The sequence below is a fragment of the Meleagris gallopavo genome, chromosome 21 (genome assembly GCF_905368555.1).
Source record: "Meleagris gallopavo chromosome 21, MGAL_WU_HG_1.1, whole genome shotgun sequence".
NCBI classification, from domain to species: domain Eukaryota; kingdom Metazoa; phylum Chordata; class Aves; order Galliformes; family Phasianidae; genus Meleagris; species Meleagris gallopavo.
In genome coordinates this window covers 1,206,348-1,231,913 of record NC_139424.1, presented here as the reverse complement: position 1 = coordinate 1,231,913, position 25,566 = coordinate 1,206,348, and the positions used below count along the sequence as shown (strand labels likewise).

General features: G+C 44.7%; 1 protein-coding gene across 1 annotated transcript in view; it reads left to right on the top strand.

Annotated features, from left to right (window-relative positions):
• Nucleotides 1–25,566, top strand: part of GALNT17 (polypeptide N-acetylgalactosaminyltransferase 17) — a 185,420-nt gene that overhangs the window by 25,256 nt on the left and 134,598 nt on the right. The window contains exon 2 of the mRNA XM_085240767.1: nucleotides 21,624–21,807. Within this exon, the coding sequence (XP_085096893.1) occupies nucleotides 21,624–21,807 (184 nt within the window). The remainder of the gene's footprint in view (nucleotides 1–21,623; nucleotides 21,808–25,566) is intronic.

Genomic DNA, 25,566 nt, shown 5'->3' with positions numbered 1-25,566 from the left:
CATCTAACCTAAATATCCCCTCTTAAAGTTTAAAGCCATTCCACCTTGTCCTATCAGTATATCAGGCCGTGTAACAAGTTGCTCTCCCTGCTGTGTATAACCTCCCCTCAGGTACTGGAAGGCCGCAGTGAGGCTCCCCAGAGCTGATCTCCTCCAGACTGAGCACCTCCAGTTCCCTCAGCCTGTCTCCATAGGAGAGGTGCTCCAGCCCTCTGAGCACCCTTGTGGCCTCCTCTGGGCCCACTCTGAATTTCCATGTCCTTCTTGTGCTGGGAGCCTCAGACCTGAACTGAGGATGGGAGCTTCTCTGAGGCTGTTTGAGGAGAAGCTTTGCAATAAATAGCTTTCTTCACACTTCTGCATTGTATAAGGCTTGAGGAGCAAAGGCCAGGCACAGAGGCACTGACTGTGTCACTGGAATATCAGATGGGGCTGCAGCTCTATTAAGTTGTTGGAGGCATAGCTGAAATTCTGGCTGGTCTGCCAGATCTTCAGAAATCCTGGATAATGATTGAATGTGAATTTAGCCTGCCTGTGGTGCCTGGAGTCCACAAGGACTGTGGGCCTAGTAGCAGCAAGGGCAGCAGTGGAGGCATGCTGCAGCTCTGCAGGTTGGTGACATTGGGATGCCTGGCACCAACCTCCTGTTTGTTGTGCTGCTGTTAGTGCTAATGTTGCACTGTTTACCTTAACGTAATTACATTAACATAAACAAAATGTTTATATTAGTCATTGCAAGAGAATAATTGTTCACCTCCTTTTCCTTTTCCTGTCTCTCATCTCTGTGTTGCAGTCTTTTTTTTTTGTACCTTGTAGTCTTAACTACAAACGAACAAAAACCAAAATCTTGAAAATGCAACTGTACGACTGTAACATTTTAGAATCATTTGAGTTGGAAGGGGCCCCTAAGGGCCATCAGGTCCCACTCCCTGCACTGCACAGAGACACCCACAGCTCCATCAGTGCTCAGAGCTCCTCCAGCCTGACCTTGGGTGTCTGCAGGGATGGGGCATCACTGCCTCTCTGGGCAGCCTGTGCCACTGCCTCAGCACCCTTATTGTACAAAACTTCTTCCTTACATTCAGTCTAAATCTCCTCTCTTCTAGTTTGAAACCATTTTCCCTTGTCCTGTCAAGATGACTTATGCTAGAGTGAGGATGGTGTCAGTGTTTCAGATACGTTTTTTAAAGCAGATGCTCCTGAATCCTGTTTTCTGTGTAAGGAGATTTTCAAGGGAATGGTATCACATGCTCAATTGCCATTGAGTGTCAAGAGGATTTAAAGGCTAAACAAAAGAGTTAATGTGATCTGAAGGCCAAACTTCATCAGGAATCATTAAGATTTAGGCTTTTTACAGCATTCAGGCGTAGGCAGTCGCATGTGTTTAAGTTCATTTTGTTAGTAGGGATACTCAGCCAGGCGTTAAGGTATGCAGGATTCTGCAGGTCTGCAGGACTTTGGAAAATCGAAGTATTCTACTTCCTTATGCTTTTGGAAATCTCTTCTTTCATCTCAAGGTGTAGCTCGAGGAGCCTGGCTTTAGGTATCCAGTACCGAAAATTTTGGCCTCAGTGCCTGAAGCATCTTCTTGTTGTTTCTCCTTCAGAAAGCAAGCTTTTGTTTTGCTGCACTGAGCCCAACAGATATAGCAATTACAATTAGTAATAATGGTCTCCAGTATCTATCACTCTTTTTCACCACGACAGATATTTTAATACGTTTTCTGAAACGTTTACTCTGAGACATAAGTGCGAATGTCAAGTTTCACCCTGGAGGAAATTCCTATTTTCAACTTGAAGATACAGATTTTAACAGAAACGCTGACAGCCTTCCAACGACGCTGCTCCTGCAAGAGCCAGGGGATAACACATGATATTCTGGATCTTTTGTGACGTTAATCTTCCTGAGAGAAGAAAGAGATTTGATAATCCAGCTGCACCAGTCGTGAGTTGTTGGTCTCTCGTGTCTTGAAGATGAGTGTCAAGAAGTACCTAAGGCAGACCGTATTGTTTAGACATCCCCACTCGATTATTTAAACATATTTGTGTCGGCTTCTGGACTGCTTTGCATTGAGTGTGAAAAAGACACTGATACATACAGAACACTGAAATTAAAAGGTGATTTTCCATGTGGTCACTGCAAAGGGTACCTTTATTTAGTGTGCCTTTTCTGTCTTTAACTGTGATATCTTGTTAAAGGCCACATTTTTTTCATTTATGAAAAGATTACTTGTTCTTTCACTTGATCCCTGCCAGGGCAATTTGAGCTTTTTGTGTGTTTGCTTCTGTTTGGTGTTAATCCTGGCTTTTATGTATGTGCTCTACTTCTGCAAGTGCTTTCGTACAGCAAAGTGTCTGACTTCCTTTGGCACGAAGGTCCTGTTTTTTGGTTTTTGTTTTGTTCTGAAATTGAAGGAAAATGCTGTAATTGCATGTAATGGTGTGCTTGTGTTGAAATTAAGCAGAAATATAATTAGAGCTGAGTAGTTCACTGAACCAATGCTTCTGGCCACGCTTGAGAATCGGTGCATCTTTGTGTCCCCTGGCTGTGTGCACAAGATCCATGAGAACTGGCAGGACAGGAGCTCAGGATGTGGGGAACTGTTGTTTAAAATGTAGTCAGATAGAAAAGGCAGGAAGAGAGGATCGAGGGTAACACCACGAGGGTCTGCAGGACCCTAGTGTGGCATTGGGAAAAATCTTTGGTTGCTCATGTGGAAGCCATTCCTTCTTTGAGACCAGAAATCTCGAAGACTTTGCCAGTCCTAGGGGTGTATGGATGCTCTTGAGTTTTCTCTCATCCCTTCTTTCCTATGACCAGATGCTACGAAGCACTTCTGTCCACGTGAGCGTTTGTGGGCAGGGAGTAAGTGTGCACCAGGTACCTGTGGCTTTGCTCCCGTCCATGAATTACACACTTCTCCTCTCCAAACTGCTTCTTCCTCACCAGAAATGGCTCCTGGGACAGTTTTAGGCTTTAGGCTTCCATGAACATCACTGCGGTTCTTTCCATCAGACTTAAATTCACTTTAAAAATCCATTACAGGTCCTATTATCAAGGGCACTATTAAACCCCTGCAGCATCTATCTCTTTGGTGTATATGTTAAGTGGGTGATCTATTTCCACAGTAAAACGTAGTATGACACCATATATCACAAAGCTGCGGATAACTGTGCCAGCAGTTAAATACCTGCCTTGATTTGCACTTATGTCAAGCACAGTGTTGTTTCCTTTGCTGCCAGATGCTGTCAGGTGTCCAGGTAAACTTGGCACACGTGTACTGTGCTAAGTGGAGGTGGGTTGTGTTCTCCCATGAACTTTATGGAGTTGGTATACGTTGCCAGCAGAATTCATTTTCTCTCTGGCACAGGGTGTGATGGGCTTTGTGCCTCAGAGTTCTCTGTTTTTTAGGGTTGTTTTATACACGTACGCTACCATGCTGCCTGCTGGGAATGGGGGCAGGTGGTGATTAGAGCATCTCCTTTAGTGTCCCAGGGGAAGGTTCATATTTGTCCCACAGCTGGAAACATCTGGCCTGTAAAACAAGTGCCTGGTGGGAGGAGAGCCCATAGATAATGTTTGGCCAGCTTGTATAGCCACCAGCAGACTCTGCATGCATTTAATATGCAGCACAATTTGCTGTGGCTGGGCTTTTTGCAAGGTACGAAATACATTTGTGCTGCCTCAATGGGAAGGAAAATCTGTTGCTTCGAGGACATGGGCTACTGCAGCACATGGGAGCACCGTGCACAGCCACAAGATGGAATGGAAGTGAGTTAAGAGCTCCCGAGATGACAGATTTGCTGATGTACAGAAGCTTGGGAATGCACAGCTTGTGCTGTGAATGAGGCCGGGCTGTGCAACAGGTTGCGATGTGCTTCAGCAGCCTGATGAGGCGATGACATGGGAGATAGCTTGGGATAGAGTAATGCTGCTTGGATCCGCTCCAGCAAACATGCCTCTGCGCTCCTGTAGTGCCTTTTCTTTAATCTCTGCACATTCTTCTCCTTTCTTATCTTAATCACTTCTTGCCGCCTTCGAAAAGCAGCACTCAGATATTATTGGTATTTTGCGTAGTATTTGTGCTAGCGCTGCACCGGCTGCATCTCTTGTATGGTCTGTTTATTTTCCAGGGGTGCACAGATGTACTGAGATACTAGAAAAAGGATCATTTTTTTTCCCCAGAGAAAAAAAAAATCACCCTGTGAAAGTGCTGATTTTCATTGTGATTCCATTAAAATGTCATTGGGCTGTATGTATTCTAAAGCAAAGTCTGTTCTTCCTTTGCTGCTACATATGTCATGTTTATATTTGCATTTTAAGATTTGGAATGTTCGTGTCTCAAATAACAAAACTGAGAGGTCTGTAACTGGGTTCAATTAATGCTAAAATAGGAGGAATTGCAGAGAGTTTGGGCAGCACGTGCTAGATGCCTGCTTGGAAAGCTCCAGCTGTCCCCCAGGCTCCCAGCACAAGCTCAGCGTGCTTGCCTGCTCCTATTCCAGCCAAATCCCAAATTAAACAAAGAGCCATTAATGGCACTCATTCTTGCCTTTGCCTGCTTTTAATTATTATCATTGTTCATTATGGGACGAATGCATGGCAGTGCTGCCACTTGCCCTGTCTGTTGCATTGCAGGGAGCACAGCAGTGGTCTTACTGCAGCCCCACGCTTGCATGGGGACAGCTCTTTTTCCTAAGGCTCTATGCTCCCTGCCTCAGGATTAAGGAAAGATCCTTGACTTTGCAGTGTCCTAACACCTGCCAATGTTTTATAGCCCAACCAGATGCAAGATGCAAGCAATCTGCACTTCCTCCATCTGTCTTCTTGTATCTTTCCACGATTCCTTTCTCCATTGGGCTGCTTGCTTCATGTGTCTCTGTGTGCTCCTGGGTGCTGCAAGCACTCCTCCTCCAGCGAATAGGACCCTGAAAGCAGCAGGGTTTTAGGGTAGACTGTTCGAGGTGTGCTTGATGCCACCTCATATGGGCAGAAGTTTGGTATCTGCTGACTGCTGGGCCACACTGGGATCACCTGAATGCTTCTGTGAGGGTGGCTGCTTCAGGTCATCCACAACTTCCTAAAGCCCTGCCTTCGAGGATGGAATTCTCCAGATCCACCCTGAGATGTGCTTAGTTAATTTATACACTGGGATGTTTGTTAGGCATAAACAGACTTAGTGTCCCATCTGGAAGGGATTTAACCAGTCCTGTATTTCTGTAGAGATATAGGGCACACAGAAATCAGAACAGCATCACGGGTGCCTCTGCTGTGGGTGCAGATTCCTGCTCCACCTTTAGCCTGAATGGTTGGGGGTTAAGACCAAGCGCAGTCCACTGGTGCTGAGCTCTTGCAGCTGTCCCATCCTTGGGGACAGTAATAGAAGCAAGAGAGTAGGAGAGGAGAGGGCTGCTGGTAGGCCTGCGCAGCCCCATGGAGGGGTGATTAGGCTGTCTTCCTCCACAGGCAGCTGCAGACAGCCCTAATGTGTTAGATAACATTGCGGTTCAGTAGCCGCATGCTAATACAAACTCATCTATCTTCATTTACCATCCTGCTGCTGTTCTTTCCTTGCCTTTTTTCCTTCTCTTAGTGCTCAGGTTGGCTGACATGCTGATAGTTTATCAGTTTGGTAGGGCTAAGCCTTGGTGTTGCTGGGCTGGGAGATGACGATGGGATGCTGCAGGGATGCCTGCAGTGCTGGAGCCAGCAGCGTCTGTGTGCTGCTGGTTGAATTACTGAGAGATTCTCCTGATCCTTAGTTAAGCTGAAGAGCTCTGGGCTCTTCCAGGAATCTGCATGTAGGTAGCAGATTGTCTACCTAAAACTGCCTGTGTTGTTGTGAGGGTTATTTTCCTGTTCTTTGCCCAAAGAATGCTGCAGCTGCATGCTGTTGTGGCTTTATGAAGCAGATTGCTTGAAGGTCTGACATGTTAGGAGTGGGGTAAGTGGAGCTTTATAGAGCTCCTGGTGGAAGTTTGGGCCATGAGGTTTTTGGTAGCTGGTGCCAGTGGTTGATTTTTTTTTTAACATGATAATGAATCATGTGAATGGGAACACAGCCTGCTTGTTTTAGACAGGGGGAGAGAGAGTAGGATCAAACTTGAGGAGAAGAATGGAATGGAGGTATTTATTGGCCAGAAATTGGCGCTACCTGAAAACTTGCATCAGAATGTCAGACTGTGATCTGTTGTTAATAGAGTGAAACAGGGCTCAGTGCCTTATTGCTGGGGTTCCTAGGTCACGAGATGAGACCTGGTGTGTGTATGTGTAATGATTTGCGGCTGTTTATTATAATTCCATTTGACTAATGTATCGAGAACACCGAATTCTCAAACACAGTCTCAATAAATACCAGAAATAGGCACAGCAGGGTTCTTCTGATTTCAGATAAGCAGCAAGTTACTTTGTGCAGACAGTTACAGGCATGTAACACGGGAATTACAGGATGAGGTCTGTGGTTGACATGTATTTGTTTCAGAATTCATCTGGGAAGCACTGATCCCATTGGTGAGCAGAGCCTGCAGCCTGCTGTTGGACCAGGTCCTTATGGCTGCCACAGCCCACCCACAGCCCTGGCAGTGAAAAGCACTTCTATATGAGCTTTCAGAGCAGCAGTTTCACTGCTATGTGAACTCCCTGTACGGTGTGAGGTCGGTGATGCCTAGGAAAGTTATATTTACAAGCCTTACGTTTGAAGGGTAAGGAAATGTTGTAATTACAGAATTTTGGCTGGTTGGCTTACCCTGAGGAGCTTTGTGAGCTTCTCTGACAGCAAAGCCAAGAAAGAGCTACACATCACTCTTCAGACACTAATGAAAGTTTTCTGCTAGAAATTCAGGGGCCATTTGCCTGTCTTTCCCCCTGTACCTCATATTGCCCAGCTGAAGTCAACGGGAGCCATTTTCTCCCTTTCCCAGCCTTGAGAGGGGATGTTCCTTTTATACAGCACAGGCAAGCGTTGTGAAGAAAGCCAGTGAAGTGGCAGCCAGCGCTGGCTGGGGATGTGAGCCTCGACACTGCAGGAGATCAAGACAGATTTTGGAAAATCCTGTTTAATCCATGAAATCTAAGATAGTACAATCGTACGCGTTTCCCATTCGGAAGCACAGCACAGAGCCCTCAGACCAGGTCCTCATCCCTGCTGAGGCACAGACTGAGTGATAAATTTGTACTGATTAACATCTTCTTCCCGGAGTCTTGCAGTCACCCTGAATATATTGCGTTTATAGCTCTTGTCATTGGTTATTTGTACCTGGGTAGTGTTTAGGAAACTCAGTCATATATCAGGATCCCATTGAGTCAGGCTCGGTACAAATAATAAAACAACTCGCAGTACTCCACAGACCTTACAGTTAATGACTTAACTAATTACTCTAATTAATCTGTGCAAAAATTAGAGAATTTGCCCTCAGACCTTTCGAAAAATTAGTAAACATATATTGTCCTTTCTTCTGTCATATGTTCTCTCATCCGTACGTTTTTCTCTGCCCTTGAGTATATGGAAGCACAAGAGTAGCCATGCCAGGAATGAGAGTAGCACAGAATTCCCATGTAGCCCTTATTTACTCCAAGTACCTTCTGATGTCTGTTCATCCCCTGAGCCGTCGAGGGTGGGCTGGTACTGAGCAGTGCTCAAGGATTTCCTTTGGAGCAGCAGGGATCTGTTTGGTCTGTTTGTGGAGCGTGTTGGCTTTTGTCTCCCCTTTCAAAGGCTTGCTCCAGGAAGGACTGATTTGTTTGAGGCTAGTCTTGTTGAAATGGGCACCATGTTTCATAGGAGAATGCGTGTACTGGAAGTATGATGAATTATTTGGACTAATGAACACGGTACTGTCCTTCTAAATGTATCCTCTCAGTAGTCTGACCCTTTACAAAGATATATGTATATATTTTTTTAGCTAGGTGTTTTCTATAAGCTCATACTGTGCCTTTCTTCCCAGTCTTGTAACTATACTCATTTTGGAGCTTAAATCTTCCTCAGCACAAACACAATTAAAATTTGTCTGCATCTTCTTCACTCCCTTCTTGTTGTGTAGATCATTAAGCATCTATGTGCACACAGAAGAGCTTTAGTTTAATCTGCTGCATACCTGCCTGGGACAAAAATCAGTGCTGTACCTTCACGAGGCGATGACAGATATGGGTAAGTGACAGTGGTAATGTGTCCCAGGGATAACATTTCTTGTGTCTGAAATGAGACTCTGAGGCTCCTTAAAATGCAGCCCCAAGTGGTGGTGGAAATTTCCCTCATGGAAATTGCTCACTGTTCTAGAGAAAAAGGAATTTATCTTAAGGCTTTCTGCAGTGAGGTGAAGAAATCCCTTCAAGTCAGAGTCCCACAGAGCCATTAGCACCTTGGGTTCAGCAGTTCAGATGCTTGTTTTAATCTACAGAGGTGAGCACAGAGAGCAGTTGCCAGTATTGCAATGTCTTTGGGTGCTGTCATGCAGGCTGCAAGCTGCATACCCTTTTGCCTAGGAACTGTGACACTGGTTTGTGAGCCACGGAGTGTACTTCAACTCACACAAATTAATCTAATAAGTTGCTCTGGAGTTCATGTGGTGCATAGCAGCAGCAGCACATCACACTCATGGGCTCCCTCTGCATTTCGTCCAGGGAGAACTTTCACAGGGTTATGATACTGAACTTCAATTTCAGACTTAAAATTCCTGCAGTCTTTGTTTCAAGCCCGCATATGACCTGAATTGCGTATTGATGCCAAAGCAGCACCAACCTCTGGATGTGTTTAGTTTGGCACGTCAGAGCCTGAATTTCTGATAGTAATTATGTTTTGTCAATAATTTGAAAATGGGGTGAGAGAGTATCTGCAGGAATTTATGCAAAGCACTGAAATCACACTCAGCATGGTTATTAAGGAGAAAAGGTTCTGGTACCCAGGGATGTCCAAGGACCTGGAACACGGAGGGGTGAGATGCCTGAGGTAGGGTTTGGTCATGGTACAGTAGGAAGGGAAGGAAGGGCAGGGTGCCCGACTGGCAGACCTCCTGCCTGGCTTGAAACAACTTGACCACAGAGCCAGAAAGAAGTTCATGGGCTCAGAATCATCAGCAGTGCTGGGTGGTTAAAGCAGAAGTGGAGGTGTGAAGTTCTGCCATGATGGAGAACTTGGCGTAGGAAAAGCAGCACTGTTGCTCAGAAAAACTTACTCCTCTTCATTCCACTTTGAGAATATTTATTTTACAAAATTTAAGCCCAAAAGATGAGTTGGGTGAGCATCTTTCTGCTCCTCGCTTCCTGCTCAGCATTTCTTTGAATCCAAGTTGTTCTCAAGTGTTGTGAAAAAGTGACATTTCCTGAATAAGCATGAAGAAATGAATGTAATGCTGTTGGTTTCTTTTTCTCTTGACCTGCATCTGGAGCAGGAGCGATGTTTTGCCCATAAATAAATAATTTCCCCATGGAGAATTTGATCCCTGCAAACTCAGGATGTGTGGGAGGCTTTGTCATGGCAATGAGGAAGAAAAGGTATCTTTGGGAAAGAGTGGGGGAGGAGAATTGATGCCCACCAGCCCTTGTGTGCATTGGCAGAACAGGGCCTATCCTGCTGGACGAGCGTGTCCTTGCTGTGGGTCCTCAACTCTTCTTTCAGCCCAGAGCCCCTGCTGAGGTCTGCTATTCACTCTCTGCAGCAAACATGGGATTTGTAATCCTTAAGGACATTGTAAAGTGGTACCTCCCTTTCCTGAGAAGGGACAACGTCTTTTTCATGGCATCTTCTCCACAGCACCCCCAGTACTTACTGAGCTGTGAGGGGACATGGGATGAGGGTTTGGTGCCTCTGTCTGCTGCAGCAGTGTTTTCTTCTGGGAATCTGAACTCCTGGTAAACCTGACCTGGAAGGGGCAAGGAGCTGATAAATGAGGTTGCTGACCCTTGGTATTGTACAAGAGCCCTTTTATTTCCCTTAAGTCTTATAATCTGCTTAAGGTGAGTAGGGCAGGCTTCGTGAGGCTGGTATTAATTGCATTTCCCCCTAGAGGAAGAGCAAGAGGAAAGTATAACCCACTGTTCAAGTAGTTGCACTATACATCCCAGATCACTCAGGATGATGAGTTGGAGGATTAATTAATATCTTGTTTTTCTCCCTGCGTGTCTGGAAATATCAATGGTGAGGCTTTATTTATTTATTTATTTGTTTATTTGCTACTTTAAGCATCAGAACAAAAAGAACAGCTGATCTCTACATGCTGTGTAGCAGTAGGGTTACTCATTAGCACGGTTTTTAGGGGTAAATTAGTCTGTGTTCATGGGAGCCTGAGTGGGAGTCCATGGGCTGATGGTGGCTGCTTCTGGGCAGGTCTGAGCTGTGACTTGGCCCAATCATTGGCCTCAATGGGACAGAAGTACATCCCTGGTAGGATGACAGGGAAAGAAGGGCTGTATGCTGGATGGCTGGGGAATGGCCAGAGAATTGAGGGGCAAATTGCATCTGTGTGGGAAGCCTTGGCACCATGGCAAACATAGGGCAGATCCTAACGGAGAAGAGGCTTGGCAAGGACAAGGATGCGTGAGACCTCTCCTATTCCCCTTTCTACACTAATCTTTTCTAGCTAAGTCACTTTGGACTGACTATTTTCTGTGTTTGACTGTCTGGAAAATGAGTGGGGTATGCTTTCAGGTCTGTTCTTTTGGAGTGCTGAGTGCAATGGGACTGAGAGGCTGTTGTACCACATACCCTGCTGTACCGTGTGTTCTGCAGAATGAACAAGGGCAGTCCTACTTCAGGTGGCTTAAAATCCGAGTCTCATCTTTAGCTCCCTCTCAGGAGTGCTTTGAGCATTAATTATGTTTTTAAAGCTCTTAGTGCCTATCATCATCCTCTTTCTATAGCAACACAAAGTTAAACAGTCACGGATCTGTGACCTCTTAGGAACAGTTCCCAAAGCTGCACCTGATAGCTCTACCACCAGCATCCAACATAAATTTGCACTGACAGTAGAGAGCGTGCTGAGGTTCTCCTTCCTGGAGACCTATGTCTGGCAAAGCATTTAAGCATGTACTTGACTTATACAATTGAATACTTTCACCGGATTCACTAACCTAATTTTGGAAACTACTTAAGCAAGGCTCTACCTTCACCACTAGTAATACAGAGACAGAATAGAGCAATTCCAGTCTGCTATCTGAGGTTGTGCTTGTGTTCACTGTGATAACACACACATTACATAAAACACCTTAGACCCATTAACAGTGGTATTTTGGAGGATGCAGATGTGTAAGAGAACAGAGGCATCGCAGTGGAGAATATTTCTCTCTGATGACCAAATTAATGTCTTTATTTCTGTCCTTAGATGTTGCGAGTCATAGTGTGTCACCCCTATGACCCATTAGCAAAGCACAAGCAGATGGGAAGAAATGTGAAGAGCAGAAGCACTCTCTGGGGTGTCCTGTGAGTCTGAGAGCACAGAATGCACACCAGTAAAGCAACAATAAATTGTTTCAGCTGCTGAGTGAGAACAGCATCTGAACACAGCCAGAGCAAGTATTATAAAAGAAATTAAATGCACTAAGCAAAACCCTGTAAAATAGAAATACATATTTCTAGAAATAGAAATAAAAACCCTTTCTTCACCTTAAAAAGTAGCAAGTTCACAGCTCAGCAAAAGGCAGTTGGTAGGAAGAAGCGTATACAAACTTGGTGAAGATGCTTGTGTTAACCCTAAGCATAATAATTACACGTTGGAGTGAAGAAGCTTTTATTTATTCTGAGAAAGCCCGCTGTGGACAATATCTTCTTTAATAACCTCGCTCTTCACTGGTTTAGTGAACAGGTTTAGGGGTACCCAGGGAAGGATGATACAGAGCAAAGGGTCCCTCTGCAAAAACCCGGGAGCACCCAGAAGAGGTGTCTGAAAAACACCGCACAGTGTTTCTCACTGAACAGTGCCACGTGCCTTTCTGTCCCTGATTTCCAGCTTTTTGGTAGAGCATTTCAGTGGTCTAAGTACTCTTGGGTTAAAAATACTGCCTGTGCTTGCCTCGCTCCCTTCCCAAGTGAGAATTAGGGAGCAAGAAGGAAGATTTTACACTTTCTGCTGCAGCAGTTTGGTGGCTGATTGCACTTCTCTGCCCTGTCCCTTCCTTCGGCTCCCAGTGGCTCTTCACATGTCATGGGGTGAACAAAGTGTGTAACCTATTGTATAACTAAAGTGCCCCAAACAACACCAGCACAGAGCCTGCACTAGAGTTGGGTATCTCCTGGTTTCCTTCCTTACTACGTGGCCCTTAACAACAGGCCAACAACCTATAGAGAAAGGAAGTCTTTTACAGGACATCACAAACATGCATTGGCAGAAATGACAGACGCTGGCGGCTTGCTGTGGAGATGCATCAGCAAATATCAGATTCCTGATAATGAGAATGCAGAATGTGATTTTTAACCTTTGAATTCGAGTTAATGTTGGCTCGTGGTTTTGTGAGTTCTGTTCTTTTGTCACTTCCAGATTTGAGGGCTGTGAGGGGTGAGCGCAGACTGCAGTGCCCAAAGAAGTTGAATTTTACTCTGGAGCATAAAAATAGGTGCTCTGAGCCCACCAAAGGGCTTGGCTGGCCCTGAGTTTCTTTCTGATGCGGGTAGGAGTGACTGCTGAGGATGAATAGCTGGCAGGATGGCCCTCACAAACCTCTGCATCAGCGCAAATGAGAAAGATGATGATCTGCTGCCGAGAGCAGAAGAGTTTGGGAACTTGAGCTGTCTTAACTATGAGAGAAGTTATGAGCAATGTCTCCTAATTTTCCTTTGTGCTTTCTGGTGCTTGAACTGGGTCTCAGAATAAATGAGATCTCCACGTGCTGCTGCTGCCAGCTTTTCTGAATGCGTCCTGCATGTACGTGGGGCTGCTGCTGTGCTGATTTCCACATGGTTCTAATGGGAAAGCAAGATGGTTTGTAATTGCTTGAATTTCAGTCTGGCTTGTAAGAATAAAGTTACCGAGAACTGCTTAATTCCTCACCGAATGACCTCGTGGCTGACCAGTACAAAGATGCAAGCGTTCATTCTACCCTTGACTTTTCTCGTTCAGGCTCCCGTGTCCCCAGCTGTGTGATAATGCACCAGGTCAGCTGGTTTGTATGGGAATAGCTTGGGTGCCTCAGCAAAGTCCATCAGATGCAGAGCTGGCACTTCTGTGTTTGCAGAATCAATACCCCATTAGGAGCATGGGCCAGGGGCCTTGTCTTTCTTTTGAATGGTGATGCACCCTAAATTGATTTTGGAAGTTGCTGGAACAGTACCAGGTTGTTAATATGAAGTCCTGTCATGTTTTACATTGTACTACATTGCTAAGCTACTAATACAGACTCTCTTAAATATTTCTTTGTGTTTTAGATAGCTATATGTTAACTCATTGCAAACATCGTGCTGGACAAAGCTTTTAGTGTTGCTCTTTAACCTCACTGCTGCCATCAGCATGAAAAGAAGCCATGGTACCTCATCCCTGGACAGAGATTCACTTATCATGGAGAATCCGTAATAGGAGTTGCATACCTTGAGCCCACTTTTATCTCTAGCTGAGTGTCCTCCTTACTTTCTTATTGCTACCTGTGTGCAGTGGTGTTTTCTGATGGCTCCTGCCAACTTAAAATAACAGTGAGAAGATTGCTTTAGAGTGTTTTAAACACTTGATGGAAATTCATTGCTGTGTGTTGGTGGGGAAGTGGTTGTGCCTGCATCCTGGTAAGATTGAATGGCTGAAAGCAGGCCTTAGGCAGGGCTTAATAAAGTGAGCTCTCTGGAGCTCTTGAACATCTTGAACATGGATGCAGCATGCCTGGAGTCAGCTGTCTCTCTAAATGATCTCAATGATGTTTTTGACCCCCGATTTTCCTTTTGCTTAAACCCTTTTGATCTACTACTACTTGGTGAGTTGTTGGTTTTGTTTTTTTTTTCCTCTTTTCAAGTAAAAGCATATATTTCCAGAATACAGTGGTACCGTGTGCTAGTCAGAGATATAAATCTGTATTTGTGTCATAATGTGAAGTGAGATTGCTACAACACATTCTTTTCTTTGCCCCTCTGCAAGTGCACTTCATCCATCCCCCTCCACAGATCCGAGTCTGTTATCTGGAACTGCAAGTAAGATGCTGGTGCTACATATGTCATTCCTCTACATGGCAACTGCTTCAAATACATCAATACCTCCCCTGCTAAAAGTGCATCCTTTTCTACAGCACGCGTGTCTTGTCTCTGCTGATGTAATGATGTGGCTTATTATGGCATATTTAATTGCAGAGAGCGTGATGAGCTGCCTGCCTGTCACAGGAATCCCTTTTCCTCCAGCTGATGTGGAGATGCAAACCCCGGTGCTGAGCACCACGTGCTATGGGGCACAAGGAGAAGGTGGGAGAAGTGCTGGAAAGCCACATCCATTGGAAATCCCCATGTTCAGCTGTCGTCAGTCAGTTCGAGATGAACCTTTACTGACCAGGTGTGATTGGCACCTTGGTTTGAACATCTCATCTGAAAGGCACAGCTGCTGGGGCGGTGATGTTAGTGCTGGGGAAGAGCATTGCTCATTAAACTGCCAGGAGCTCCTCACACACGTCCTGGCTTTTCCTTGGGATATTAATCACCTTCATTCTTGTCTTTTGTATCCGAATTAGATATTTATGCACGAGCCTCCTGCCTGTTTTCCCTGCTAACACGCAGAGAGCTTTTCTTAGCCTGGTCTCCTTGGTCTCCCGATTCAAAATCAGTTCTGTTGCTAAATCCTGCATTTTTTTTTTCTTTCCTGACAAGTAACTTAAAAATGTGCAGCAGAATCATAGGTGCTTATAATATCTCTGGGCTTTTAGAGAGCATACATCTGTGTCTAAGCTCTTCTACTAGTCCCAGGTTTTAGAGTTAACGGTACCAATCCTTTGAACCGGACGGCCTCAGCTGGTTGAAGGATTCCTGTTATTTTGTGCCTGAGGTGAATCATAATCAGGAAATTCATTTCCAGCCACAACTTTGTAGTGCAATGGCTGGAACAGGGCAAGGCTGGCTTTGAAATTCTCCCGAGGACCATATTCTCTCTGCAACAGGTGCCACTGTTCCCTCTGGCTCTGTAGGTAATTGCTCTGTGTTTCCATTTCCATACAGATAAGAAAACTTCAATTACCCATGTGTGTATGAATATACATATAAACTCTTGTAAATGTATATTTATATTAAACATTTCAAACCAATCTCTAACCTCTTTGCAGTTTGAGAGCACGATCTTCATCCATCATTTTCATAGAGTACAAAGTGGGAAGGAACCTTGGAAGTTGCCCTGCTGCTCCCTGTGTGAGCTCAGCTGTGCTTACATCCTTCTGGATACAGATGTTGATCTAATCTGTCCTTAAGTGCATTTACTTAGGAGCTGTGGCCATCCTGGGCAGCCTGTTTTGGTGCTTGCCTAGCTGGGCTGCTGGAAAACTTGTGATTCTCATGCCCATTCATCACAGTGACTTCATTGAGCTCTGTCTGGTCAGTTGGATGAGCACATTTGACTAAGAATTATTCAGTTTTTCACCTACACCAGAGTTTCCTTAGAGATCAAACACGTTGGATTGCAGGTAAACTGCACTGTATTTTCAGTTCGTCTGGCTGGCTGGAATCCCTGCTTACCAAGCACGGGCCCATCAGGATCCATCAGCTGCTTTCTCAAGCTCCCTTCTGTCATTCAGTGTGATGCCAAAGGTTTGAAATCTTCTTGCAGCCGCCCTCTGCTAGTTGTGGTGTTGAAGTTTATCTCTGCAGCAAACCAACATGTCATCTGCACGGCTGAGGATGCTAAGCAGCCTCCAGCTGCTCTGAAGGAAGCATTCAGGTGTGCTAATTGGAAAAGTACTGTCCAAATGGAAGCAGACAGCAGTGGTCCTTTGGTGAGGGGGATTGGTGCAAAGCCTGTTTTGATGCTGAGGATGTGCTGGCTTCTGGTGAGTGCTCAGCTCTGGGTAAAACATTCGTGTCATCTACACTGAATGAAATGGTGTGAGGTTCAGGTGGACACTGACTCTATTGAATACTGTTTTAAGTTCATTTGTAAAATGTGTGTGGTTTATTTATTCATTTTTCCTCCATAGAAAGTGATCCCGTGTCTTGCAGTGCTTTTACTGCTGCATTGGGTGCCTTTTGTGAAAGCTGAAGGATGCTCTGGGGAAGGAGAGAGTGCAAAGGGAGGCTGATGGAGCCGGCTGGGTTTTGTACTGCCTGGGCAGCTTCCATTGCCCTTGTAGCACAGAGAGCTGTATGCTAAGCAGATATGACCTACAGTCAGCGGAAGGGGCATTATTAAATGTAGTAAACAAATCTGAGCAAAGCCTGGGTTAAAAAATAGTGGAAAAACTGCTGCAGGGAGAAAGGAGAAAATGTGTTTGTAGGTCTCCGGCTCCACCAAAGCTGCAAAGGAAAATTGGTGCCTGTTAGTCTGCGAATTACCCTTATCTTTAATGAGCCTTCCTTTTAATAGGCTGTATTTGCAGCGTTCAGCAAGACAACACTCAAAACTACAGCAGTTTTCCATAATTTCCAGCATTGCCTATGACATTCACCCTCTGGTATCTATTCTGGTTTCTTGTACAATACCCCTGAAAGTCTATATCCATTGCATCGTTTCTTTCCATCTTGGCTGGGAGGTCAGAGGGAAGCAGTATCAGCAGTGTAACATGCAGCACATATCAGGCCATCTTCTCTGTTGTTCTTTTCCTGAGTTGGGGATTTCTGTTTAGCCCACGGACCCCTGGCAGGAGTGAGGCTGTGATGGTACGTCCCTGCAAGAGCCATCCGGGCCACTCCATGCAGCTCAGCTCGGATGAGCAGTGCTCTTCAGACACGGCCTTTGATTTTCTCTTTCTGCATCCTTTATTTTCACTTTGAGGGCTGTCTCTTGTATTTATCACTCCTTCAGAAGGAAGGGCTTTGTTATTGTGTGGTTCTAGACATGTGCCTTTAAGTCCAGACTGCGTGCTCTGTAACTCACGTATTAGGATGGCATAAACAAATGCTGAAGGGTGCAACTTGAAGTTCTTGCCCATTATTTGCCTTTTTGGAAATCTTTCCTGTGTTATTTCTTCTCATTCTTCCCTTTCTCCATCTTCAGTTTTCAGGCTCAGGACCTCTGTTTGTCAGTTTCAGCTGTCCTTCTCTATTCCCCAGCCTTAACAAAGGACATTTCCCTTGCTGTAAGTTTGTATGGGGAGGGTTAACGTTTTCTTTCATCTAGGCTGACATGTAGCAAAATGCTTTTCCAACAGGCTGCTGCCTGGGGAGCCTGTTTGGCTGGGCACTTTATAAATGAAGGCCGTGTATCACACTGTATTGCATTTTACCAAAGGTTTTCTCTATCCCAGAAAGCTCCTGTCTCCCAGTGAAATATACTGCCGGTTTAAGAAGGGAATAATATATTTACTGTAACTGTCTAGGGATGGTTTGGCTGTGGAGATGAAATTTTTATATTGTTTTGAAGAAAAAAAAACCCACCCAACTCTTTGTCAGTCCTCAGGGAATGCAGTGTGGCAGTTCCAGCAGGAGGGGCTCCAATATTAGCAGGCGTAAGTGGTGTCTTTCCTTCCTGCTATTCCTGCAGCATGAGAGCAATACATGCCTCTTGTTTCAAAGCTTGGATGTTTCAGGAGGCTTTGAGGAAAAACATCTTTTCATTTTCAAGCTATTTTCTGAACTGCTCAGAGCTCTGATCTGTGTTGGGCATTTAAACCAGATGCAGCCCGTTTCCATCTCATGGACTTGTAAATTCACTAGAGAGTCTCCCAAGGATCAGTCCTTTTGTGGGGGATTTATGCTGTTTATCACTATAGATAGGCTGGAGCAAGCATCAGGAAAGATCTTTTGCCAGTATTTCAGCACTCCTGCTTTGGTGCTTGCCCAGAATGATAACAGATCAGGTTCTGACTGTTCTTACATCTTAGCCCAATTCTTCGAGGAAATAAGCTGGTGCAGTTATTTGCTCTTCTTTGCTCTTTGTGTCTCTGTGTTGTGGCACTGCAGGCCAATTTCAAGCAGCTTTGGCAGAGGGCTGGAGGTTCTCAAAGTGCAAAGACACTGCAAGCATATTGCTGCTAGCAGGCCACAGCAAAGGCTGAGCTGAAAACCAGCCCTGGGCAGCTGTGTGTTGGGAGCAGCTGGGCTACAGAGGTGATGATTCACCTCTCTGCTTCTGCACCACCACTTAATTGTTCAGTGAGTACTGGAGACTGCTGATTCTTTGAGAACCAAATGGCGTTTCCATGCTGACTGTGATGGGCAAACAGAAAATGAAAGAAAATGCGTGTGCTGCCTGCAGGAACCTGTGCTTTGTGGCTTGATGTTCCCAAACAGTTTGCTTGGTTCTGCTGGCTGGAGCCTGCAGGCGTCAGTGGGGAATCCCTGGCTGTGCTGGAGACGATGTCTAAAGTTTTGTCAAAGATGTTTAAGGCTTCTGGAATTGTGTCCTCCTTTGTGCAGCCCTGAAACTGAATGAGTCCAAGCAAATGAGTGAATGGATTGGCCGACTGAGTATTGCATTAAGCATTCTTTTTCACTTTGCCTCTCTTGAAACATCCTTTCACCTAGCTAGAAGCCAGCTCTGTTTGGCCATGAGTTATCTTTCCTGTCAGACATCAGTTGAATTGTGCATGCACGTGCCACAGAGCAAAGCGATGCTCCAGCTGCTCTGATGAACCCTTCTGGCAGCCTCAGCTGGAGGATGCCATGTTTAACCAGGCACGAACGCCTGCATCTCCCACTTGCATGGCACCTGGGAACTGTGACTGTCCCTGTGGGTGATTTTGCTATTGTGGCATTGGAAGAGAGAACGACAGCAATTTACCTGCGGGAACGAACTTTGGGGAAGGTAATGAGTGAGTCGAGATAAATGGATGCTGGTGTGTGTATGCATCTAGTTGTCACGACTGCAATCTTGGAAAAAGGCAGTTAATGGCATTATGAGCTCGTCAGTCAGAGGTGCTGAATGTGAAGTCATGTCCTGGCGTTTCTCTGGTGCCTCTGCAATCAGCAGAGAGGCATCATTTTGCCAGACCTGGAAGTCACTGGGGAGCTGCTGCCTTGTGACGGGGGCACAGATGGGTCTGGAACAGCTCTTCCTGCTTCTTGACTGTATTTTGGGAGAAGTGAAGCATGCACCATCCCCTTTTATGTTTTTTTTTCTGGAGTAAAAGCACAGATGAGCAAGTAAGGAGGTTATCCTTGTGCTCTCCTGTAGTTTGCTGCACTGTGCCCAGCCTGTAAATTCCATGCAGCTGAATTCATTGGTGAAGATGTCCTTGCTCCAGGCATCTCCTGCTGCAGGTAACACCAGCTCAGGTCTCCAGGCTGAGTGGTTCAGGACAAGCTGGGACAGCTGGCTCCTTTGGCTATTGGTGAAAGCTACATTCTTCCTGCCTATTTTCAGGTATTTCACCTAGGTAGTCAGGAACACAGTTGCATCGTGCAAGACAGAGATGAGCACACCTGGATTCAGATCTTCTGGTGTTTCAGTTAGTCTTGGAGGAAGGAGTCTCTCCCTGTTGCCTTCAAGTAGGGAGTTCCATCTATGGAGCCTCTGCCAGCCTCTCCTGCTCTGAAAGCCTCTGCTTCTGTGCAGCCCTTCCTCCAGGCACGTAGATTCAGAGCACCATTAGCAAAAGCACCAGGGAAGTGAGAAGTCTGTTGAAATGAGTGAAGAAAAGCAAAATCAAGCTTGAAAAGGAAACTGGTAGATTCTGAAGAGCGCACTTGGAAGGGCGTTGTGGTGCTGTGTGAAATTGTTCTGACCAAGAAATAGAATTGCTGTGCAATAGGACAGTTTCTTCCAGCTGGTGTTTTGGAAGAAGCATTTCATGGGGGGAGATGAAGAAGGGGGAATTTTATAAACTGAATTCTCTTATAATGTATCTGTTAGCGATAAAGCCATCAGCTGATAACTGGGGAGGATGTTTTGTCTTTTTGGACAGGAGGCAGGACATGATCTAGAGGACGCTGAGGAAATGTATGCATTGCCAGGTGTGCCATTCCTGAGCAAAAAATAACGAGTTTTGAAAAACCAAATGGGCATTTCCAGAGAATTTTTTGTGAGAATGTTTTTAAAAAATACCAAGTTTGTTCTTTTGTCTGTCTCTCGTGGCTCTCTACAACTCTCTGAAAGCAGCTTGCAGCGAGGTGTGGATCGACCTCTGCTCCCAGGTCACAGTGATAGGATGAGAGGTGATGGCCTCGTGTTGTGCTGGAGACATTCAGGTTGGATATTGGGAAAAACGTCTCCAACAGAGCAGTCAGGCACTGCCACAGTGATGGGGTCACCGTCCCTGGAGGTGTTCAGAGCTGTGCAGATGTGGCACTGATGGGTGTGGGCAGTGGGCATGCTGGGGTGGGTTGGCAGTTGGACTTGGTGATCATAGAGAGCCTTAATGATTCTGTGATCTGTCTGGCAGCAAAGGCAGTACGTGATGGCAGCATGCCAGCTTCTCCTTGCAGATGATTTGTTATTACAGTCCTCAGATGCAATCTAATCAAACCCAGTGAGGTCTGAGGCTCCATCAGCTCTCAGAAGCTCTGGGCTGTTTGGAGGTACCTTGTCGGAACGAATAATAACAACAATTTACATCCAAGTATTTCAAACTGTGGTTTACATTCAGAGGTGATTTTCTTACTGCCTCACAATACTGCTTTTTAAGGAAAAAAGTGTTAAAATACGTATCTTATAGGTGCGGAGGCAAAGTGTTTTGAGCAGGCTGGGAGATGGACCATGCTCTTGGACCATTGTGCCTTGGGAATAACCTAAAGGTTGTTGTCCTTTAATAAAAATCAGTGGTGAAGTCTGTTCTGCTCACAGAATCAAGACTCTGCCATTACAACAAAAACAAATGTCTTCTGGTATCTTAATTAAAAAAAAAAGAAGAAAAACAATAACAAAATCATCCATCAGATTTTTTGTTTTCTGACAATGACGAGTGCAAGTCTCTGCTAATGAAAAATATTAAAATCCCAGGTGTCCTTTGTAATAAATAATAACATGAGTACAAACTTGGCTTTGCAATCACCACCAAATCATCAGCATAGCTCTTTTCGTGCAGCTCATTTTGAACTTTGCCCATTTCCTTCAGCTATGCAGATATAAATAAATAATTCAGCTTGATAAAGGTCTGGGTATGCTATACCATAAAAGATAAGAAAGCTTTGAGGGGAAATTGTTTTTAAATCCATAACATTTGTATGCTGTTCACTGTTCAGCCTGAGCAAAAACTCATTCAGCTGGCAGTTAACCAAACCCAATTTTATTCTTATTCCGTGTTCCACCTATCCTTCTCCTGGGGACATCTAACCTCATATGTAATTACCTCTCTTAGAGGGGAAGGGGGCCCGAATAACCTTCCTAACAGCTAAATAAATGCACGGATCCCTGGGACAGGTTATCGGTTGGATGCTGGTGGTGGAGCTATCAGGAGCAGCATGCTCAAACCGTGAAGAATATCAGAATTTGACTCATTTTCCCTCCTATGTTGGGTCAAAGGACGAGAATTGGGGATGTTCTCAGAAAACCAAAATAAAACTCCTTGTCTTCTCAGGTTGCTTTTGTTCCTGTTTTGACTTGGAAGTAACTGGTGAATTTAGCAGTGATGGTGGCTCTCTTTCTCTCGAGGTCTGTCCAAGTCACTCGGTCTCATCGAAGGCTATGGTGGACGTGGCAAAGGGGGACTTCCAGCCACCCTGTCCCCCGAGGAGGAGGAGAAAGCAAAGGGACCCCATGAGAAATACGGCTACAACTCCTACCTCAGTGAGAAAATTTCACTGGACCGTTCCATACCAGATTATCGTCCAACCAAGTAAGTACTGCTGGCTTCGTGTCACTCTGAGAGCCTGGGCCGATGGTTGCTTTCGTGTTCTGGTGGGATCCAGTTTGTTCTTCCCTGCTTACCGTTTTCAGGGCAATGCTCAGTGATGAGCAGCAGATGCAGTCGGTGCAGCCTCCATGCATAGTCCTCCTGGGACACTGCTGCTGTTGAGCTTTAACTGTCCCTAAAGGATTGATGGGAAGGAGGGAGCTGAAGCTCTTAAACCCTTTTGCACCTCAGTGGCAGAAGGACTTTAAAAACTGAGCAGAAAGAGCAACAGATGTCTCCTGAGCAGTGATACCTCTGTCCAGGCACAGTTGAATTGGTCTCGGTGGATGCAGTGGCAATAGCTTCTCTATATTATTTCACTAGAAAGACCTTTTAAGGTGATGGTGATGATGAACATTACCTACTAAGCGCCATCTCACTTTAAATGAGATACCAGATCATTGTTAAGAGTGTGAGAAAAGCTACAGTGAAAGTTATCTGTATGAAAGTTAATTTTAGATATGGCTAGCAGCGTGCTCCTCAAAAGAGGAAAGTGACAATTTTTCTAGGCCTGGAGTGACAGCTCCAATTGAAAAAAACTAAAATAAATAGCTAAGAGAGATTTAGATTCTGAAAGATACGTGTCCAAATGCCTGTGTCATTAGGGTGGTGACAGAGCTATTGCTTGGCATCTGCAAACCATTGAGAATCATGCAGCAAGGGGATGCAGCTCCATGTCTCCAGCGTACTGGCAAATTGTTAACGATGTGAGAGCATGGAGAGCTTTTGTTCCTTCACTTCTCTGCATGCTGCATGAATTTCAAGCAGCTGCTCATGGTTTCCAAGGCTGTCAACCACTGACAACAGAAATATTTGGATGAGTTTTCAAAGGCATGGAGGCCCAGCCTCCGATCTGCTGCTACGGTCTGTCTGGACAAAATAAATTGCAGGTAGAAATTGCACCTTTGGCTATATGATATGCAAATCTCACTACAATGACAAATCCTTTAAGTGAGACCTTCTCTAGCAGTTACCTGAGTCTGAATTTCTTATTTCATTTCTCATCCAGAACTCTGACTTCTAGCAGAGCCAGAATTACTTTGTGAGAATTAATTTGAGAATTAATGTTTTTTTCAGATCTTCGAGGGAAGAAAAGGATTAATTCTGACATTTTTAGGTTTGCATTGTATTTTCCTCGGTCCCACTATCAGTCATTTCATGGGAGGGCGGTGGAGAGGACAGAGCAGACACAGCAGTTTATTAACATATGCATCATTTTGGAGCTGGGCTAATGCTTTGGAGGAGAGAATTTGTGGGTTGCACAGCTTAGTGAATTTTTTCTATGTAGGAACTTCAGGGTGGTGGGTTTTTTGGGTGTGTGTATTTTTTATTAGATCAGTTTTCTTGGTATCTTAAGAGAACGGTTGATGTGGTGATGAAATTAGCTTCATTTTGCTGGAGGATTTGAAAAGTTTCAGCTTTTCCTGCTTCTGACTACAAGATCCATTCGCTATTTTGTGCATGCAATTTTATGGCTGATTTTATGAAGGGTTTAATGCAAACCATTTAAGTCAAGTATCCTGGTCTCTGATTAAAATAGATTCAAGGCAAAGGAAATTAGCCTAAATGGTTTTGAAATTGCAGCATTAGTAGGAAAAATTGTTGAAAACACTCCAGCTGATAAGCATTACAAAGCATGTATTACTTTTAAATATAATAGTGAGGCCTGTTTGTTTCAGCTAAAGGCTGCTCAGTGTCCGGAATGCTGATGACCCTGAGCTGCTCTAGCAGTGAGCTCTCACATCTTTTCCTTTTAACTTTCTGCTTCACCACCTGAGCAGCGCTGGGCTTTATGCTGAATTGATTCCTAAAAAGGTGCTGTGCGTTCAGAGGAAATCTAGGAGTGTTCCACTTTGCCCAAGAAAGCTTTTCTTTTGGCTGAAATACACCAAGTCACCATCCCTGGAGGTGTTCAAGGAAAGGGTGGGTGTTGCATTGAGTGTCATGGTGTTGGTTGGACTGTATGATCTTGGAGGTCTTTCCAACCTTAATAAGTCTATAATTCTATGACCTTATTTCAAGTCTAGCTATTGAACAGTGGGGTTATGAGATAGGCATAAACAACACATTTCTAGCTAGCTTGATTAGGTTTTTGGACCCTAAGATGAGATTTCTTCGTGTTCTGGGAGTACCTAAGGTCTGGAAATACCTTCATCTCTGTTTTCCTGCAAAAATTGGGAAGGATTCAGCTGATCTGTGAGTTTTGTTGTTGATATAGCATATGTTCATTGTATTTTGTATCTGAGCTGGTGCTCAGTGTAGTGGTTAGCAGCACTGCCCAGAGCACTGGGGCTGGACCTGGGTGATCTTTGAGGTCCCCTCCAACCCAAGCCATCCTAGGACTCTGATTTTCTGCCTGCCTATAAAGGGGGAGAGAGGACACATTAAGATGTCTGTTATTTTCTTCACTGAAAGTGAATATTTTATTTACGTGGATCCTATGGGCTGCTAACATTCCCCACTTTGATACTAGCTTTTATGCACCTCTATTTTAATTGATTGATGTATGATTTAATGGGAGCCCCTCCTATATGTAATGAGAGAATAAAAATTGCTGCATTAAATCAGCCTGGCTGTCCATCTTATCCAGTATTTAATCTCTGATAGTGGAATTACCAGATGCTTCAGGTTGAAGAAATCATATTAAGGAGAACTATGAAATAATCTGCCCATCTGCTACGTTGTCTTCTCTATTCTCTTTTCTATCCTATCTAATATAAACGTGGAGTTCTCATTATCTCTTTAAAAGTCTATTCCTTTCTGGAATCCTGCTAAGCTTTTATTCAGTGGTATTTTATGGCATTATGGGATTAAGGAGTAGATTTAAGAAAAATAATACCCACAATTGCAAGGACTATTGAATCATTGGGTGAAGATGACATACTCCTACTGCTGCAAATCTCCGAGCAGCTGTTCTCATGCAGGCAAACTTCAATTCAACACCCGACGTTAAAGTGAAGAGGAAAAACTGTGAGCAAAAAGTAATTTCCACAAGCTTAGTTTTCTGAGGTTTTGAGGTTTTCTAACTAGGAAACCCCATCCCTTCCCACTGCCCGCATTTTAGTTCTCACATACGGCTCATGCAAAGCACGAGTGCATGGGGAACGTGATCTGCTGCTGATTTTTATCACAGCGTGGCAAAAAGGTTTGCATTTATTAGCTGGTCCACACAGCCTTACAGCAGTGCCTTGGGTAGAGCTAGACCATCACCTGGAAGTAATTGCTGAAGATCAAACAGTTACGTATCAATAACTTGATTTTAATTTTTCCCAGTGGCATGTTTGGGAATTGAGTCAGAGTCATTACACTCAGGTGTCTCATGTGGCTGAATCACACCTGTATTTCTAGGGAGCATGGGAGCCTTGGGCTTGTTAGCATCACCTGGCTGTGTTATCAGAGCCTGCTCTGTTGCTCCTGGTTGAAACTCTTTGGGCTATAATGGAAAGGACAGGGGGTTTTAGAGGAGACTTTGGGTTGTTTTCTGGAAACTTGCAGGAGCCAAATGAATTTTTGATTTGATTTTTACCCTTCAGTGACTCAGTTTATATATACTGGGTGCAAGAATGTGTTTTGGGGTAGAGAAAGCGTGCTGTAGGAGGCATCGCTCCTCTTGGGGTATCTGGAGAGCTCCTCTGCCCTCTGCCCAGATCCATGTGTTTCCTGTGGATCTCAGCCTCCATTCGTGTTGCAGGGGTGTCACAG